The sequence below is a fragment of the Pseudoliparis swirei genome, chromosome 2 (genome assembly GCF_029220125.1).
Source record: "Pseudoliparis swirei isolate HS2019 ecotype Mariana Trench chromosome 2, NWPU_hadal_v1, whole genome shotgun sequence".
NCBI classification, from domain to species: Eukaryota; Metazoa; Chordata; class Actinopteri; order Perciformes; family Liparidae; genus Pseudoliparis; species Pseudoliparis swirei.
Genome location: NC_079389.1, coordinates 4,251,647 through 4,270,470, shown reverse-complemented (window position 1 = coordinate 4,270,470; position 18,824 = coordinate 4,251,647). Strand labels below are relative to the sequence as shown.

General features: G+C 43.0%; 1 protein-coding gene across 1 annotated transcript in view; it reads left to right on the top strand.

Annotated features, from left to right (window-relative positions):
* Positions 1-18,824, top strand: part of col5a2a (collagen, type V, alpha 2a) — a 43,460-nt gene that overhangs the window by 19,851 nt on the left and 4,785 nt on the right. Inside the window, exons 7-46 of the mRNA XM_056426878.1 lie at positions 461-553; positions 761-832; positions 1,806-1,850; positions 1,967-2,020; positions 2,191-2,244; positions 3,233-3,286; positions 3,447-3,500; positions 3,586-3,639; positions 3,807-3,851; positions 4,118-4,171; positions 4,322-4,366; positions 4,540-4,593; positions 4,831-4,929; positions 5,024-5,068; positions 5,156-5,254; positions 5,339-5,392; positions 5,780-5,887; positions 6,017-6,070; positions 6,167-6,265; positions 6,368-6,421; positions 9,176-9,274; positions 9,372-9,425; positions 9,695-9,748; positions 9,847-9,900; positions 10,500-10,553; positions 10,780-10,824; positions 10,913-11,011; positions 11,582-11,689; positions 11,852-11,905; positions 12,022-12,075; positions 12,331-12,384; positions 12,498-12,551; positions 12,690-12,797; positions 13,463-13,516; positions 16,942-16,995; positions 17,381-17,542; positions 17,862-17,969; positions 18,188-18,295; positions 18,391-18,444; positions 18,521-18,628. Of these exons, the coding sequence (XP_056282853.1) occupies positions 461-553; positions 761-832; positions 1,806-1,850; positions 1,967-2,020; positions 2,191-2,244; positions 3,233-3,286; positions 3,447-3,500; positions 3,586-3,639; positions 3,807-3,851; positions 4,118-4,171; positions 4,322-4,366; positions 4,540-4,593; positions 4,831-4,929; positions 5,024-5,068; positions 5,156-5,254; positions 5,339-5,392; positions 5,780-5,887; positions 6,017-6,070; positions 6,167-6,265; positions 6,368-6,421; positions 9,176-9,274; positions 9,372-9,425; positions 9,695-9,748; positions 9,847-9,900; positions 10,500-10,553; positions 10,780-10,824; positions 10,913-11,011; positions 11,582-11,689; positions 11,852-11,905; positions 12,022-12,075; positions 12,331-12,384; positions 12,498-12,551; positions 12,690-12,797; positions 13,463-13,516; positions 16,942-16,995; positions 17,381-17,542; positions 17,862-17,969; positions 18,188-18,295; positions 18,391-18,444; positions 18,521-18,628 (2,829 nt within the window). The remainder of the gene's footprint in view (positions 1-460; positions 554-760; positions 833-1,805; positions 1,851-1,966; positions 2,021-2,190; positions 2,245-3,232; positions 3,287-3,446; positions 3,501-3,585; positions 3,640-3,806; positions 3,852-4,117; positions 4,172-4,321; positions 4,367-4,539; positions 4,594-4,830; positions 4,930-5,023; positions 5,069-5,155; positions 5,255-5,338; positions 5,393-5,779; positions 5,888-6,016; positions 6,071-6,166; positions 6,266-6,367; positions 6,422-9,175; positions 9,275-9,371; positions 9,426-9,694; positions 9,749-9,846; positions 9,901-10,499; positions 10,554-10,779; positions 10,825-10,912; positions 11,012-11,581; positions 11,690-11,851; positions 11,906-12,021; positions 12,076-12,330; positions 12,385-12,497; positions 12,552-12,689; positions 12,798-13,462; positions 13,517-16,941; positions 16,996-17,380; positions 17,543-17,861; positions 17,970-18,187; positions 18,296-18,390; positions 18,445-18,520; positions 18,629-18,824) is intronic.

Genomic DNA, 18,824 nt, shown 5'->3' with positions numbered 1-18,824 from the left:
CTCATATGTTCATACCCTACAGCTCATATGTTCATACCCTACAGCTCATATGTTCTCACCTTACAGCTCATATGTTCTCACCTTTCAGCTCATATGTTCATACGCTAACACACATTAAACAACATGTTAAATAACATATGGAAATAAAAATACACACAATGATTTCACAGCAACGGAATAATGATTCAATGTTAGATTGAGCATAGATGGATAGATATATAGACAGATAGACAGACAGATAGATAGATAGATGGATGGCCAGATGGAGAGATAGATATATTGTATAAATATAGATGGATTGATGGATGGATAAAGAGATAGATAGATATATAGATAGATAGGTAGGTAGATAGGTAGACGGAGGGATAGGTATGTAGGTAGGTAGATGTAGATAGATGGATAATGGTTTTCAAAGGAGTGAATCAGCGCCCCTCTCTCTCTCTCTCTCCCTCCTCTCTAGGGACTGAGAGGCTCTCCGGGTTATGATGGAGAGCCCGGTATACCAGGTCAGCCCGGTGAACCTGGACCTCCCGGACCTCCATCGCACCCAGGAGTGAGTTATGAAACACACACACACACACACAACCTTCAAGCCTGAGCTGTGTACTTCAAGCTCTTGTACTTGTACTCACCTTGTATACTTTACTACTTTACTCTGGGGCAAGTTGTTTAAATGTTCTATCCTGATGAATGGAAAACAAACATGGTGATTAAACACAGTTGACCTAGAACTGGAGGTTGTGCCCCCCCCCTCCTGCAGGGCCTCGGGTCCCAGATGGCCGGAGTGATGCAAGGGAAAAACTCACCTCAAGCCATGTTGACTGGCTCCAGGGTAAGAGGACCTTATCAATATATACGGGATCAACTCTCATCTGTCAGTGTTTGGATGCACGACATATCTTTCTAAATGAGGTTTAACTCTGTATTAGTCGGCATCTACCAATCATGTCAGAATACAAAGTGTTTACTCTAATTTAAATTAGAAAGAAGATTATGCAGTTTATTAACATGTGAACAAAATATATCCATTTTTCAGTTGGACAAGAATATCCTCCAAGTTACTTTTTTTTAACCGTGACAATAAGCAACATTTAACTTTGCATTGTTTAGCCTCTGCTTGTAATCTGGACACATTTTAAGGACCAATTTATAGGCCTAATTGTTTAATTTCTTAATATTTTGGACCATTAGCCATTAGTGGGGAATGGACCAGTAAATACATCATTATTGGCAGATGGGTTCATAGAGTTTTCTCTATTAAATTTGAATCCATTAAATGAATTCACATTTCTAATAAGTGTGTAAGAGACTTTAAATCAGTTTTTGTTTCTGGATTTTTTTCTACATTTTCAGTTTAATGCTTCACTGAGCAACTTTCATAGAAATGAACGTGGCCCCGCCTCAAACTCTGTATTCTCTTCATATATTATCAGATTAATGGTGATTCATGTTCATCATTGTGACAGGTGTCAAGCCGTCACTGGTAGGTTCCCCCTTTAAGCACCACAGAATGAGCAGCCAGAGTGATATTTTGGAAGATACTTTATTGTATTCGACCCCAAGACAGTGTCTCTGCTCGGCACCCTCTTCATCTCCCTTCTGTCCAGCTCCTTTATGGAGACAAAGCCTCGCAGATACACAAACACAGATTGTCATCAGCTGGTCTGATTGTCATCAGACCAGCTGATGACAATCAGACACCGTTCCCTGAACCACACCCCCGCTCCACCCACTCTGCAGCAGAGCCTAAACACCCCCCGCTGCCACAATCATTTTCATTGTGTGTCATGGTTTTGTTGTTATAGGGGGAGGCCGGAACAAGAGGACGTCTTGGGCCAAGTGGAACACCTGTAAGTCCACCACAAGCTTTGACTCTGAATGCTCACTCAACATTGATGAATACTTAAGTGGCATTTTAGGATTGTATGATCTAATTGTTTCATCTTTTCCCCTTTACTCTTGTCAGGGTCAAGCTGGACCCCAAGGATCTCACGGAGATGTCGGCGATCCCGGGCATATGGTACGACATCGTTCATCTGTACAATTTGAGCACACCAGTACACATGGCCTGGATTTGGCGTGAGATTTCCATGGTTTTGACCGTTTTACTGTTCATACACAGCTGCGTTAGCTTGGATACGTAATCGTTGGTTCTGGGTGTTAACAGATTTGACTGTGACTCTTTTTCAGGGTCCAAGTGGACAAAGGGGACCGGCTGGCCCTCCAGGGAAACCAGGTGAAGATGTAAGTCAGCTCTGGGACAAAATCCCTGAACGATGCACCAAAGATGTCTTCCTATGTTAAAGTGAAAGGATCACTCTTCGAACATTCACTCTAAAAAAACATCTCAAATCAGTAAGACGGTTGTAAATAGTTTAAGTGTAAATCTATAACAAAAATGTGTGTGGCTGTACGTTAGGGTTAATAATGTGAAAGTAGATGATCCTGGAGATACAAGAGGACGGGTAGTTTACAAAGAACTGTCAAAGTGTTTTCTTTAATTACATACAGTCGGCTGTCATCAGTCAACGTGGTTTTATAGCATTTTCTATGTTTTCTTTTCATGGTTTAGTACAACACATTGAAAGACTATATCGTCCTGAAGATGTCTATGTCCCCAATGAGTAAAAACAAAACATCCAAACCCTATGACTCTGCATCTCAGTAGTGTTCTGTTCAGCCGATCCAATGAAAGACTATATCGTCCTGACGATGTCTGTCCCCAATGAGTAAAAACAATCTATCCAACACCTATAATTCTGTATAGTGTAGTGTTCAGATGGTCCTTGTACAACCCAATGAAAGACAAGATCGTCCTGAAGATGTTTATGTCCCCAAACATCTTGATGAGTAAAAAACAATCCATCCAAACCTCATAACCAGCTCTGCATCTCAGTAAAGTGTACTGTTCAGACGGTCCTTATACAACCCAATGAAAGACTATATCATCCTAAAGATGTCTCTGTCCCAAATGAGTAAAAACAACACGATTAGAGAGAAAACATCCAAACCCTACGACTCTGTATCTCAGTGTTTCTTCTCAGACGATCCAATGAAAGACTATATCGTCCAGAATATGTCCCCAAACATCTTGATGAGTAAAAACAATCCATCCAAACCGTCTCCAAGCTCTGCGTCTCAGTCCAGTGTAGTGTTCAGACGGTCCTTGTCTAACACCCAATCTGAGAGAAGAAATGCGATTCAGTGACATGAATTTCACTTTCCACCACAGGGAGAAGCAGGCAAATCAGGAAATAGCGGAGAGGCGGGATTCTCTGGATCACAGGTAACCCATTCAGGCCTCTACGCCCCCATCACTTAAATGCACACACTCTGCGTCTCCTCGTTCAAATTACACAGGAAAAAGACCCCCAACGTGAATGTGTTGTTAGTGCACCTCCTATAGATATAAATGCCAATCCAACGTTCTATGTAACCTATTGCAGGGAGGCAGAGGGTTTCCAGGAACTCCTGGGCCTCCTGGACTAAAGGGTCACAGGGTGAGTACACCACAGTTTGCAAAGTAACAGGTGTTCTTATTCCAGAATACACACAACACACTTGTTCCTTCTTCTTCACTAACAGGGTCACGGTGGGATAATTGGCCAAAAAGGTGAAACTGGAACGGTTGGATCCAAGGTATTGAAATCATTTTACTACGTCAGTTTGATTGGATAAACAGCAGTTTTCTACTCCAGTTGGTGAAGTGGAACCTCTTTATGAATGAACTGCTTCGCTAAAGGCCTTCACAACACCTTTCCTTCTTGCAATCATATTTCTAAACAAGTCATTATGTGTTTTTGTAGGGTGCTAACGGACCTTCTGGCCCATTGGGAGCTCCTGGACCCATGGTAAGTTCTACTATAATGCTTACTTTCTTTCAGAGAGGTAGTGAATTCTTAAGCATGTCTGATATATAGTTATATATATAGTTTATTATGCAGAGTGTACATGGAGTGAAGTACACCAACTTCTGAATTTTCTGTCTATCCCTATTTAAAATGGGGCATAACTATGTATTCAGTGCACAGTAAATATCCCTCTGAACGTATTAACTTGATATACTTTTGCTTTGCATGGAGGGATGATGTCATTTAACACCGTCTGTGAATAACAGGGTCCTGCTGGGATGCCGGGAGAGAGAGGACGCTCTGGATCTGGTGGTGTAGCGGTAAGGATAATATCACTATGCACCAGAAACATCTGCTACCGTGATATGATACCACTGATTAGGTATCCATTGTTTCCAAAGGGTGGTCTCTACATCTGTGTATAAATAACTGTTGTTTATAAGTCAGACTGATACGATTTTGTCTTCTAGGGTAAACGTGGTATGCCCGGTAACCTCGGAAAGCCTGGTCCAATGGTAAGTGGGCGTTCACGGTCTTTTATCCTTGTGGATTTACTGTACACCTCAGTGGCTGTCTCACATATGGCAGAGCATAGACACGTGTGTCCTTTAGATGGATATGCCATTCAATGTGTTTGTTTATTTCCGTGTGGATCTCCAGCTAATTGGCCTTCTCGTTTGGTTCAAAGGGTCCGTTGGGTCTCAGCGGTGCGACTGGATACCCAGGAACCCCAGGAATGAAGGTACGATCACTAAAACACATTCTCAAGACTCTTTAATAACTTATAGAATGGAAAGTGAATTATTGTTTTCCAACAAATCAGTTGTTCTCCCTTAATGGCCTCCTGCACTTGTCCTGGTTTCCATTATAAAGACTTGTTTATGTTGTATACCTGATATACTGTATGTAGACGAAACTGATAGTACATTGCGTCACATTTCTCAATATTAACTCTACTTGATGTCCCGGTGTTCAACAGGGACAACCGGGCCCGACCGGAGTCCGAGGTCCAGGAGGCCAACAAGGACAGAGAGGAGAGACCGGCCATCTGGGCCGAGCTGGAGCGGTTGGCCTCATGGTGAATGTCTTTCTTTACTCACCCCAGTTCGTCGCCATAGCAACGAGTCGACTGCCAAGTGCATTGTTTTCATCACCTCATTGTTATGTCACAGGGACCCATGGGTATGGATGGTGGGCCGGGTAACAAAGGACCAGTGGTACGTATCGTTTCTTCTTTACGACATATTCACTATTTATGATGAGGATACACAAAGGTCACGCATCACATGGCTTACTCTTCACAGGGTAACCTTGGTGCTCAAGGTCAAGGCGGCCATGCTGGACCCCATGGCCCACCAGGACCTCAGGGAAGCACTGGTCAGCCTGGTATCAAAGGACAGCTGGTACAGTGATTTTATTATTTCATTGAAGATTCTTTATTTTATTGCTAGGTTGGAGACTCACAACGTTGGCCTTTTGTGTTTCAGGGCAACATCGGAGTCGGAGGGTTTAAAGGAGAGTCTGGACCCAAAGGAGAATCTGTAAGCTCCCTCTATGGAATCAAACAGATGTTAACGCTGCTCTATGAGACACAACATCTGGATTAGAGTTTAAAAAAGGCATAAATGCTCAAATAAAAGCACTTGTTTTTTTCATTGGACGTTTCAAGGTTCAAGGTTTTATTTGCCAGTTGTGCCCAGAACATCAGTCCAGACCCGTTGGAGGTCTAGTGCAGGGCGCTCAGAGTCAACAGTTTAGAAATAACACGATAATAAGAAAGACAAAAGACAAAATATAAAAGAAAACACGATACAGAAGGTACAGTTTTAAATTACAGATAGTTTATAGACAAGTTATAGACAATGACATGTGTTTTAAATGTAAAATTTGGAATTATAGCATTCCCTGACTTGCGTATCAACCTTTAGGGTCTGTCAGGCTCTCAGGGAGTGCTCGGACCTCAGGGCGAAGAAGGAAAGCGAGGACAACGCGGAGACTCCGGCACCCTGGGCCCCGTCGGCCCCGTTGGAGAGAGAGTGAGTCGGAACCCTTTCTGTTCGGAGAACTTCCTTTAAAGCAGCAGTACAGAAACGATGCGCGCCATACCATCTGGTAATACATGAGTGTTGCTCATCAACATGACTAACTCGTGATCTGTTTCTCAGGGAGCTCCCGGTAACCGGGGATTCCCCGGTGCTGATGGGTTGCCAGGACCAAAGGTACGTCATTGTCTACGACTGTATACCAGCCTTATGGACACAAGGTACCATAGTGTGTGGCGTGGGTGTTTTGCTGACTCATCATTCTTTCTTTAGGGCGCTCTAGGAGATCGTGGAACATCTGGCCCCCCGGGGCCCAAAGCTTCCGTAGGAGACCCGGGGCGGACAGGAGAACCTGGTCTTCCAGGTGCAAGGGTAACACTGAAGACTTTTGATCCACTACATCATGACAGTTACTATGTTGGTCTGTAGCACACGTTTCATTTCTCATATTCTTTTCTTTGTTCGTCATCAAAGGGTCTGACCGGGACCCCTGGAGTCCAGGGAGCAGAGGGAAAGCCAGGAGCATTGGTAGGTTTAAAGTTCTCAACCACATTCACGGTTTGACCCTTTAAGCTCAACTCATGCCTTTGATTTGAGACGTTGTGTAACTCTATGTTCTGTGTGTCTTTTTGTGTCTCTTGTGTCTCTCATTGACTTTGCATCTCCTTGTGATTGTTTTGGTCTCTTTATGGTGTTTTCCCCCTTTTCATAGCTGTTGTGAGTCTCTTGGTGTCTCTTTGTGGTGGTTTTGTGTCTCTTTGAAGGGATTTTATGTCATTTTCTGGTCATTTTTCCTCTCTTTGCACCGCCTGGTGGTAGTTTTGGTATCTTTTAAATATAATGTATGTCTCTTTATAGTTGTTTCTCCCTTTTCATAGCCATTGTGTCTCTCTTTGTATCTTTGTGGTTGTTTTGTGTCTCTGTGCAGCCATTGTGAGTCTCTTTGCAGCCATTGTGTGTCTCTTTGTAGCCATTGTGTCTCTTTGTAGCCATTGTGAGTCTCTTTGTATCTTTGTGGTTGTTTTGTGTCTCTTTGCAGCCATTGTGAGTCTCTTTGTAGCCATTGTGAGTCTCTTTGTAGTCATTGTGAGTCTCTTTGTAGCTTTGTGGTTGTTTTGTGTCTCTTTGCAGCCATTGTGAGTCTCTTTGTAGCCATTGTGAGTCTCTTTGTAGCCATTGTGAGTCTCTTTGTAGCCATTGTGAGTCTCTTTGTAGCCATTGTGAGTCTCTTTGTAGCCATTGTGAGTCTCTTTGTAACCATTGTGAGTCTCTTTCTAGCCATTGTGAGTCTCTTTGTAACCATTGTGAGTCTCTTTGTAACCATTGTGAGTCTCTTTGTATCTTTGTGGTTGTTTTGAGTCTCTTTGCAGCCATTGTGAGTCTCTTTGTAGCCATTGTGAGTCTCTTTGTAGCCATTGTGAGTCTCTTGTAGCATTGTGAGTCTCTTTGTAGCCATTGTGAGTCTCTTTGTAACCATTGTGTGTCTCTTTGTAACCATTGTGAGTCTCTTCGTATCTCTTTGTAGCCATTGTGAGTCTCTTTGTAGCCATTGTGAGTCTCTTTGTAACCATTGTGAGTCTCTTCGTATCTCTTTGTAGCCATCGTGAGTCTCTTTGTAGCCATTGTGAGTCTCTTTGTAGCCATTGTGAGTCTCTTTGTAGCCATTGTGAGTCTCTTTGTAGCCATTGTGAGTCTCTTTGTAGCCATTGTGAGTCTCTTTGTAGCCATTGTGAGTCTCTTTGTATCTCTTTGTAGCCATTGTGAGTCTCTTTGTAGCCATTGTGAGTCTCTTTGAAGCCATTGTGAGTCTCTTTGAAGCCATTGTGAGTCTCTTTGTAGCCATTGTGAGTCTATTTGTAGCCATTGTGAGTCTCTTTGTAGCCATTGTGAGTCTCTTTGTAACCATTGTGTGTCTCTATGTATCTCCTTTTAGCCATTGTGAGTCTCTTTGTAACCATTGTGAGTCTCTTCGTATCTCTTTGTAGCCATTGTGAGTCTCTTTGTAGCCATTGTGAGTCTCTTTGTAACCATTGTGAGTCTCTTTGTAACCATTGTGAGTCTCTTTGTAGCCATTGTGAGTCTCTTTGTAGCCATTGTGAGTCTCTTTGTAACCATTGTGAGTCTCTTTGTAGCCATTGTGAGTCTCTTTGTAGCCATTGTGAGTCTCTTTGTATCTGTGAGTCTGTTTGTGAGTCTCTTTGTAGCCATTGTGTTTTCTGTCTCTTTGTGGCCATTGTGAGTCTCTTTGCAGCCATTGTGAGTATCTTTGTATCTTTGTGGTTGTTTTGTGTTTCTTTGCAGCCATTGTGAGTCTCTTTGCAGCCATTGTGAGTCTCTTTGTAGCCATTGTGTGTCTCTTTGTAGACATTGTGAGTCTCTTTGTAGCCATTGTGAGTCTCTTTGTAGCCATTGCGTGTCTCTTTGTAGCCATTGTGAGTCTCTTTGTAGCCATTTTGAGTCTCTTTGTAGCCATTGTGAGTCTCTTTGTAGCCATTGTGAGTCTCTTTGTAGCCATTGTGAGTCTCTTTGTAGCCATTGTGAGTCTCTTTGTAGCCATTGTGAGTCTCTTTGTAGCCATTGTGAGTCTCTTTGTAGCCATTGTGAGTCTCTTTGTAGCCATTGTGAGTCTCTTTGTAGCCATTGTGAGTCTCTTTGTAGCCATTGTGAGTCTCTTTGTAGCCATTGTGAGTCTCTTTGTAGCCATTGTGAGTCTCTTTGTAGCCATTGTGAGTCTCTTTGTAGCCATTGTGAGTCTCTTTGTAGCCATTGTGAGTCTCTTTGTAGCCATTGTGAGTCTCTTTGTAGCCATTGTGAGTCTCTTTGTAACCATTGTGAGTCTCTTCGGATCTCTTTGTAGCCATTGTGTGTCTCTTTGTATCTTTGTGGTTGTTTTGTGTCTCTGTGCAGCCATTGTGAGTCTCTTTGCAGCCATTGTGAGTCTCTTTGTAGCCATTGTGAGTCTCTTTGTAGCCATTGTGAGTCTCTTTGTAGCCATTGTGAGTCTCTTTGTAGCCATTGTGAGTCTCTTTGTAGCCATTGTGAGTCTCTTTGCAGCCATTGTGAGTCTCTTTGTAGCCATTGTGAGTCTCTTTGTAGCCATTGTGAGTCTCTTTGTAGCCATTGTGAGTCTCCTTGTAGCTGTTTCACATCTATTTGTGGTTGTTTAGTGTCTCTTTGTGGTTGTTTAGTGTCTTTGAAGTTGTTTCATGTCTCTTTGTGGTTGTTTATGATACCTAGTATAACAATAAGAGATGTTTGAGTCAAAGTGTTTCTTTCGCTCAGGGAGCTACAGGTGAAGACGGCCGTCCGGGCCCCGCAGGGTCCATTGGAAACCGGGGACCAGCAGGAATCATGGGCGGGCCGGGCCCCAAGGGCTTCAACGTAAGTCACTGGACACATTGCAGTAACAGTCAGTCAGTCGGTCTGTTTACGTCCGCTTCTGTTTCTTATACAATAAACTTCTGTTTTACACTTAAAGGGCGACCCAGGAAAGACAGGAGAACAAGGATCTGCAGGAGTGCTGGGTCAAAGAGTGAGTACTGTTTGTGAAAAGTTTCATTTGATTGACAATCAGCGTGGAATAGGATCATAATTGATCTGTCAGAAGTCATAACAATAACACGGAACATATTGGCTTAATACAAACACGTTGTGTTGGCTTTGGTATGTTGTACTGTCTACACCACTGGCTAGTATTCCCTGACCTTTGACCCTACAATGATCGACTTTACCACGAAGTAAAACATTCATAACTCATATACAGGTAATACATGCAGTGGTTAATGGTCTCTTTGTCTTCAGGGTCCTCCTGGAAAAGATGGAGAGGTTGGCCCTGCTGGCCCCTCTGGCCCATTTGTAAGTATTACTGATTATTTTTTGGTTGTAATTATTATAATTTAAGAAAAAACTTATATCTCAATAATCTGAGACATTACTGTGTCGTCCTCCCAAAGGGTGTCGCAGGAGAAAGAGGAGAGCAGGGTCCTCCCGGTGTGAATGGATTCCAGGTGTGTATTGTTGTTTTTGGTTGGTGGTGATGAACACTGACCGGAGGTTTAGTTTATTAGTTTATTAACTGGATCCCCATTGGCTGACGCCTTAGCGGCCGTTAATCTTCCCAGGGTCAACAGAAGGGACGACATGTAATACAAACAGAATAATACAAAAGAAATAAAGTGAAGTCGAGGACTGGGATGCATATTGTGCAGTATGTCAGTAATTTATACAAAGAAAGATCAGAGGACTACAAAAGGGATGGAAACTGTCAAGGAGTTAATATCAAGTGGTGCCACCGAGGTGTGTCTTTAATTGTTTTTTAAATGACTAATTATTACCTGTATGAGATGCATTAATAGTACAAGAAATAACTATGTTTATCGTTCCTCGTGTGACCGCTATGTCTGTTATGTTGTAATTGATTAAAGACATATTCAGGTGTATGATAATATTACCCTTCTGCAAAACATGAGAAGGCAATAGTGAAGAAGACGTGTCAGTATTATGAAATGAATAGAAACCCGGTGTGTGCTGAGAGAAGGTCTGAAGGTCTGAAGGTCTGAAGGTCAGAAGGTCTGAAGGTCTTTGTTTGACTGTCTTGTGTTTGTAGGGTTTGCCTGGAAATCAAGGCCCACCTGGAGAATCTGGAAAACCAGGCGACCAAGTGAGTATGAACGATGCTTGACATGATAAGTTGGGCGAAATTAAACTTGACTGATACACCCTTTGAATCCACTATCTTGTTTTTCTCTGGCCGAAGACATTTCCTAACACAATTGTCATATAAATATATATATATGTATATATATTTATATACATATATATATATATAACTTTTAAGGTTTCACATTAAACTCAACCTAAACGATCCCGTTGTTTCCTTCCTTCAGGGTATTCCCGGAGAGCTCGGTGTTGTGGGTCAGATTGGACCGAGGGTAGGTGGATTTTCTCTCTCTGCTCCAATATTTTCGGTGCTCAATAAAGTCGAATAGCTCAACCTGGTTTGTTTTTCTACTTCCCCAGGGAGAACGTGGTATTCCTGGAGAGAGAGGAGAGCTGGGTACCACTGGTCTGCAGGGCCCTAGGGGTATCGCTGGTGCACCTGGTCCAGATGGACCAAAGGTAATGCCTCACCGGCATGTACAACGCTAGAACAAAGTCAGAGGAATGAGGCAAATAAGAACGTCTATTTGAAACCATAAAGACATATTTGGACATAATGGGTAAAACGGCATTATTTGGTAACTGTAAATTCAACAGTCTGGAGCTAGGGGCTCCAATCCATAGACCACCCATTGGTAGACCCCAATGTATTGGTTCTAATTCGTTGACTCTATAAAGGACAATAAATAAACAGTTGTCAATGTGTGATACTTTCACATGTCTTAATTTGAATACATAACATACAATTGTGATGGACCATTAGTCTGCAGTGTATGCAGAGCATTGAGTAAAGGTTATAGAGGAAAATAGACTGTGTATACCACCTTTCAAGAAGTGCCATTGGCCTCACCGCATGCTAACTTCTGAAGTAAATATCAATAGGAAACAAAGTTAAAGTGTATAATTCAAAATATAACTGTGAGTGTCCATCCCCTCAATGTAATGATGTGTGTTTGATTGTACTGTATAAGTCAATACATGCACAAAAGCCATGAGCCTGCTGACGTTGGTGCTTGTTTGTTGCTAAAGGGTAGTCCTGGTCCCGCTGGGGCACTCGGTGACGCGGGTCCTCCAGGTCTTCAGGGAATGCCCGGAGAGAGGGGCATCTCTGGCTCTCCAGGGCCGAAAGGTGACAGAGTAAGTTCATCAGGATCTTCTTTCTGTATCAAAACTATTAGAAATTATAGTACACATGTATCCAAAGATTGTAACCAGTTAGTTTGAGGGGGGGAATGCTACAGTCCTTTTTACAATCAACTGAACCTGAGTCTTGACCCTTTCTTGCTGTCTTCTGTACAGGGATCACTTGGTGAGAAAGGATCAGAAGGTACAGCTGGAAATGATGGTGCAAGAGTAAGCAAAATATCTTATATCTAACAACTTGTGAGATGTAAAAACTCAATAATGTATAGGTGCACCTTCTATGTGAAGAGTGGATTTCTCCAACCATACCGGTGTTCTGTCAACAGGGAGTCCCGGGTCCTGTTGGCCCGCTAGGACCTGCTGGAATCAGTGGTGAGAAGGTAGAGTGTTCCTCTTGTTTCTAGCACACATTAAGAAGCTGCTATGTCCATCACACTGATTCAAGGTGATGACACAATTTTAGAAAGTGTTGGTTCCCGGGATGCCCTCCATGTTGATCATCAGATATTCTCCAATAGCATCTTCCAGTGAAGGACCGTCTTTGGCTCGCATTGCCTCATACAGTCATACACATACAGGATTTATGAGGCCCAATGAATGGTTGTGGAAATAGTAAATGTGTAACATCTTTGCAGGGAGAACCTGGACCCAAAGGACCACATGGACCCCCAGGATCCAGAGGGATGACAGTAAGTAGACCTGGTCACACTAGAAGTCTGTTCAGGCCATGTTCATACTGGTGATACACAATGGGTGTATATCGTTACACCACTTCAGTGTAATAATCCTTCATCTACAACAGGGATCCAGAGGTGACCCTGGACCCATTGGTGCTGTTGGATTTTCTGGAACTCCTGTAAGTCTTCAATCACAGTCACATTGTATTGACAAAGAATTATGTAAGGCTCTTGTAAATAATGCTAATGCTTGTAAATGTAATAACAGCCTAAACTCGTTTTGAGGTATCCTTTGTCATATTACCGGCAATCTACAGGGTCCTGATGGCCAACCGGGGGTGAAGGGAGAGCCTGGAGAGCCAGGCCAGAAAGGAGACTCTGGATCATCAGGACCTCAAGGCTTGTCTGGTGCTCACGGACCTCCTGTGAGTTGAATGTTGAGACGAAAAATAACCAAGAATAAATAAATATGTATATATACAGTATATACACACTACCGTTTAAAAGTTAGGGGTCATCCAATTAAATTTTTTCCATGTAAACTCACACTTTTATTTATCAAATTAATTGCAAAATGAATATAAAATATAGTCAAGACATTGACAAGGTTAATGATTTTTATTTGAAATATTAATGTTGTTCTTCAACCTTGTGGCTCAAAGGAAAGCCAGTTTTATAGCTTCTCTCACTAGCATAACTGTTTTCAGCTGCGCTCACATAAAAAGGGTTTCCAAGGGTTTTCTACCCCTCCGTTAGTCTTCTAAGGCGATAACACAATGTACCATTAGAACACTGGAGATGGGCCTCTTCACACCTATGAAGAGACTTCATTAAACACCAGATAATAGTTATTTACCACATTAACAATGTAGAGAGTGTATTTATGATGAATTTAATGTTATCTTCATTGAACAAAACAGCGCTTTACTTTGAAAAATAAGGACATTTCTATGTGACCTCAAACTTTTTAACAGTATTGTATATATAAACAAAGTATCATGGGTGTACTGTACGTCTTTAAGGTTCCAGAGAGACAAGCTTCCACTTGCAAATATGCAGATGTTTAATGCTTCTACGTTTTATTTTGTAGGGGCCAACTGGTGTTGCTGGACTGAAAGGCGGAAGAGGAACACAGGGAGCACCGGTAAGAGTTTTTCATAATCACAGAAGTTATACAAAAAGGTATAAAGGATTTCATGAGTGTAACCCCTGTGAGATGTCTCCTGGTCAATGAATCTCCCTGGAGCTGGGCAGGCTGGTAGCAACTGTTTATTCTCTGCATTCACACAAAGGGACAGAGGACGTTGTCAGCTTGTGGGCAACTGCGCATGCTCCGTTCTCTTGGGGAGTCCCGAGTCACTCTTGTTACCCATTTAAATACAGTCACATTAAATAATATACAAAACAGTGAACTAAAGAAACTGTGATCGTATAGTGGATTGACACTGTCTTTCTTAACTAATTAATTATTCATATTTACAACAATTCAATAACAAAGTAATAATAACAACTCACTCATTAATAACACACTCATTAACAACACACTGTAACATACCTGCATTCACACAAAGGGACAGAGGACGTTGTCAGCTTGTGGGCAACTGCGCATGCTCCGTTCTAGAGAGACGGAGCCACGTTCGTGTTAGCTAGGTTAGCTACTATTAAACATTAATGACTGGCGACGAAACACATACAACTAATACATAACCTAATGAAAACATGACGAATACAATCTAAGACAATTACTAAACAAACAAATAAAGCCAGCTCACTTTACATTCACTATTCCTATCTATTACCCCGATATAGCCCACAGACACATTCAGACAGACGTTACCTCTTGGGGAGTCCCGAGTCACTCTGGGGATCCCCCACAATCCCTTGCGTCTTGTTATGAAATGCAAGTGCACCTGAACCACAGCAGGTGGCGTAAACTCCATTTTAGCTGGATTTAATGCAGACCAGATTGACTATGTTACATACACCCCTCTTAAATTCTGCTAAATTGGGGCACATTAAATGAGAAAAACACAAAAGATACTATTTACAAAAAACAATTTACAGTTGTTTAGCCACAAGAGCAAAACCAGTTCAAGTCAGTTCAAAACTTTTCAATTAGAAATAAGTCAGCAAAGGATTGGCCAATCCCCTTACCAACAGAGACCCAAAAGATGCCGTGTACACCTCTCATTTTGTAAACATTGCTCTATGACAGACAACTGTAAGATACCTCAGTTCAGTTTGAAACTTCTCAAGCTAGTCTGAATTTTACCCAGAAAACATATTCCTCACAAAAGAAAACAAAGAATCAACTGATGACTCGGAGTCATCTACAATCTGTTCGTTCATTTCACAAATGAGCCGAACTGGGGTTTTACATGTCTACCTGCCCTAGTGCAAAGTGGAGGCGGCTGTGCACAAACTACTTGGTCCTGTGTGAGTGCACCTAGCTGTGTGTCATTTGCCTGTTTAGGGGAGATCTGTAGAGCTTCCTCTGCTGAAGGCTGGGAGGGTGCATCCTGGGACACCACACTGTCAGCAAGGGGCTCAGGGGAAGGCAACTGTGCAGCTTGTACTGACGAATCCGAGGTATTCAAAACCTCATCCATAGCATGTGGGACGACAGTCACTTCAGTCTCTGAAGGTGGAGTACTCACAGCAACAACAGAAGAACAATCGGTTTGGCTGGCAGTGGCGTCCCTAGCACTTGCATCATCCATTTGTCGGAGCCAGTCGATCGTCTTTGTCATCCTGTCCTGTACGTCATCAGGAACCACTGGTTCACACTGTTCACTGCCAGCTACTGAAGAGCAGCTTGACTCCAAGACATCATCACCTCCCATAGGGAGAAAACTCACAGGTAGTAGGAGGTTTCTATGAACAACCTTTTCTTTGGATGTCACAGGATCTCTGATGCTGTACACATTGATTCCAGGCTTCACGGATGTCACTTCATAGACTGTGGATTCCCATTTGTCTGCAATTTTCCTCTTGCCTCTCTCACCGCGATTTGCAAGCAAGACTCTGTCACCAACAGTGAGGGGTGACCCTTTGCTTTGCGGTTGTAGTTCTTTGCCTGCCGAGTCTGTTCTGTCCGACTGTTCAGCCGGGCAATGCGTGCAGCTTCAGACAGGTCACGTTTCAAGCGAGAGACAAACTCATGGTGGTCAACTACAGCACCATTTGGGAGGGCATGCTGGAACATAACATCAACAGGCAGACGCGGAATCCTCCCAAACATCAGGAAGAAAGGCGCAAAACCTGTTGTCTCGTGTTCAGTGCAGTTGTAGCAGAACGTCAGCGTCTCAAGCATTTGTGGCCACCTGGCTTTGGTCTGGGGCGGTAAAGCTCTTATCATGTTACCAAGAGTCCTGTTGTATCGCTCGACAACTCCATTCCCCATTGGATGGTATGGAGTGGTATGTGACTTTTGAATGCCAGCCATCTCCAGGAGCTCTTTGATGAGATGACTCTCAAAGTTGGCTCCTTGATCCGAATGGCTACGTTTAGGGAAACCATATATGCAGAAGAAGGAATCACAGCTCCAGATCGATGCAGTGGTGAGAAGACATCTGCCCGGTCCGGCGTAGTCATGGACGAGTCACGGCACCAATGTAACCCCTGTGAGATGTCTCCTGGTCAATGAATCTCCCTGGAGCTGGGCAGGCTGGTAGCAACTGTTTATTCTCTGCATTCACACAAAGGGACAGAGGACGTTGTCAGCTTGTGGGCAACTGCGCATGCTCCGTTCTCTTGGGGAGTCCCGAGTCACTCTTGTTACCCATTTAAATACAGTCACATTAAATAATATACAAAACAGTGAACTAAAGAAACTGTGATCGTATAGTGGATTGACACTGTCTTTCTTAACTAATTAATTATTCATATTTACAACAATTCAATAACAAAGTAATAATAACAACTCACTCATTAATAACACACTCATTAACAACACACTGTAACATACCTGCATTCACACAAAGGGACAGAGGACGTTGTCAGCTTGTGGGCAACTGCGCATGCTCCGTTCTAGAGAGACGGAGCCACGTTCGTGTTAGCTAGGTTAGCTACTATTAAACATTAATGACTGGCGACGAAACACATACAACTAATACATAACCTAATGAAAACATGACGAATACAATCTAAGACAATTACTAAACAAACAAATAAAGCCAGCTCACTTTACATTCACTATTCCTATCTATTACCCCGATATAGCCCACAGACACATTCAGACAGACGTTACCTCTTGGGGAGTCCCGAGTCACTCTGGGGATCCCCCACAATCCCTTGCGTCTTGTTATGAAATGCAAGTGCACCTGAACCACAGCAGGTGGCGTAAACTCCATTTTAGCTGGATTTAATGCAGACCAGATTGACTATGTTACATGAGCACAGGAAGCAAGTCACAGCAAGTCACCCCTGATTGTTAAATGTATCTTAGTTTAATAACAACTTCAGAAATGTTGTTCTCTTTGTGACTTTTCCAAAAGAGAAGATATTGCAATCTTTCATGAAACTTGTAAAAACAATATTTAAGGATCTCGTATAACTTTCTGCTTTCAGGGCCCGACTGGTTTCCCTGGATCTGCTGGGCGAGTCGGCCCACCAGGCCCAACAGTAAGTACTGCCCTGAGTTTGTGTTACATTCCATTTGTCATATCAGTTTTAAAATGGCAAAGGCTCACCAAGGTGTAATATAAAAACCAGAGTGCGATATGAATCCCTTCAACAGTGAGGACGACGTCTGTACCGGTTGATGTTTAACGCTCAATTACTGTCATGAGGTTTTAGTTTTAGAGATGCTTCAGCTTTTTAACTCTTCAAAACAGACAATCTAACAATCGCACGCCCTCCGCCGACTTCGGCTTCTCAACCTACTTGGCCATTTTGGAACAGGTGTACAGCAGATGTTGTATGTTGTAAAAAAAAACTAGCTAACGGTAAGACCTGAATCCTCTACAGCTGCATGCATCTATCTCATGACCGCTTCCAATCCTGCCAGGGTCCACTTGGAGAAGCCGGACCTCTTGGACCTCCAGGGAAAGAGGGTCCTCTTGGTCTGCGTGGAGACCACGGATCCCCCGGAAGACAAGGAGAGCGTGGACCAGCGGGACCATCCGGCAGCCTCGGAGACAAAGGAGACTCTGGAGAAGACGGACCCACGGTAAACAAGTGTTATTACTAATTTAATGATTACAATTTGTAATATGTCACTTAATAAACAGAAAGTCGTTGCAACTGTTTCAGTAACATTTGTACAATTGCAATTTCTGTTTGATCAATTCAAATATTGTTTCTATGAATGCTAGACTTTGCCTGGCAGCACTATTTTAGGCTCCTCTTAACAAACTACCTTTTAAATAAGTCGTATGATTGTTGTGTGGTGTTATTGTCAACCAGACATATTACACCACGTAGGAATACTCTGGTATCCCAATCAGCGTTTTAGGTACACGTTCTGTGTGTGGTGTTATCTCCTTTAGGGTCCCGATGGTCCTCCAGGTCCAGATGGAACTACAGGACAGAGAGGCATTGTGGGTCTTCCTGGTCAGAGAGGAGAGCGCGGGATGCCAGGCCTTCCAGGACCCGGGGTCTGTATTTGACATCATTGAACATGAATCATATTAAACCTGTAACATTGTCTTGTATCAGTAGGTTTTATTTCAGTGCTTCTACAGTGGATAGTTGATATGGATTTTTATCATTGTGTTATGCGGCATTGTGAGTTTTTATCATTGTGTTATGCGGCATTGTGAGTTTTTATCATTGTGTTATGCGGCATTGTGAGTTGCCTGATTCTTTTATTTAGGGGCCCCCAGGAAAACTGGGATCAATAGGAACATCTGGAGACAAAGGCCCTTCAGGTCGAGTTGGTTCCCCTGGGGCCAACGGACCTCGGGGTGATCCCGGTCCTGATGTGAGTTAAATTTCTCAATTGGTTGTGCCTCTCAAAGTATATCAGTGTGTCTGTAATGTTTACAGCTGTCCTAATGTTTCCTGTCTGGTCTTCAGGGTCCTGCAGGATCTGATGGCCCACCAGGCAAAGATGGGGTTCTAGGACAAAGAGTAAGAGACAGACAGAACGGACACGTGACCTGTTTGTTGTTTTATCGAAAGTCGTTGACGAACGTTACCTTTCTAGGGAGACCGAGGAGATTCTGGTCCAGAAGGTTTTCTCGGTTCCCAGGGACTTCCTGGCACCCCAGGCCCTGTGGGTGCAACAGGTGATGCTGGAAGGAGAGGAAACGCCGTAAGTGGACTCCTAGAAGCTTGTGTTCTGTATTTATCGTCCTATCAGGGAACTAGACTGTAAGACGAGATTTGCGTGCGATTAATTCTGGGGAAGATCTGATTTTGGGGGCGGGGGCGGCGTGTTGGAACGTGTATGGAATAATGTGTTCGGGTATAACAAGGATTTGGAGAGATTTCAGTGCTGGCAGAGAGGT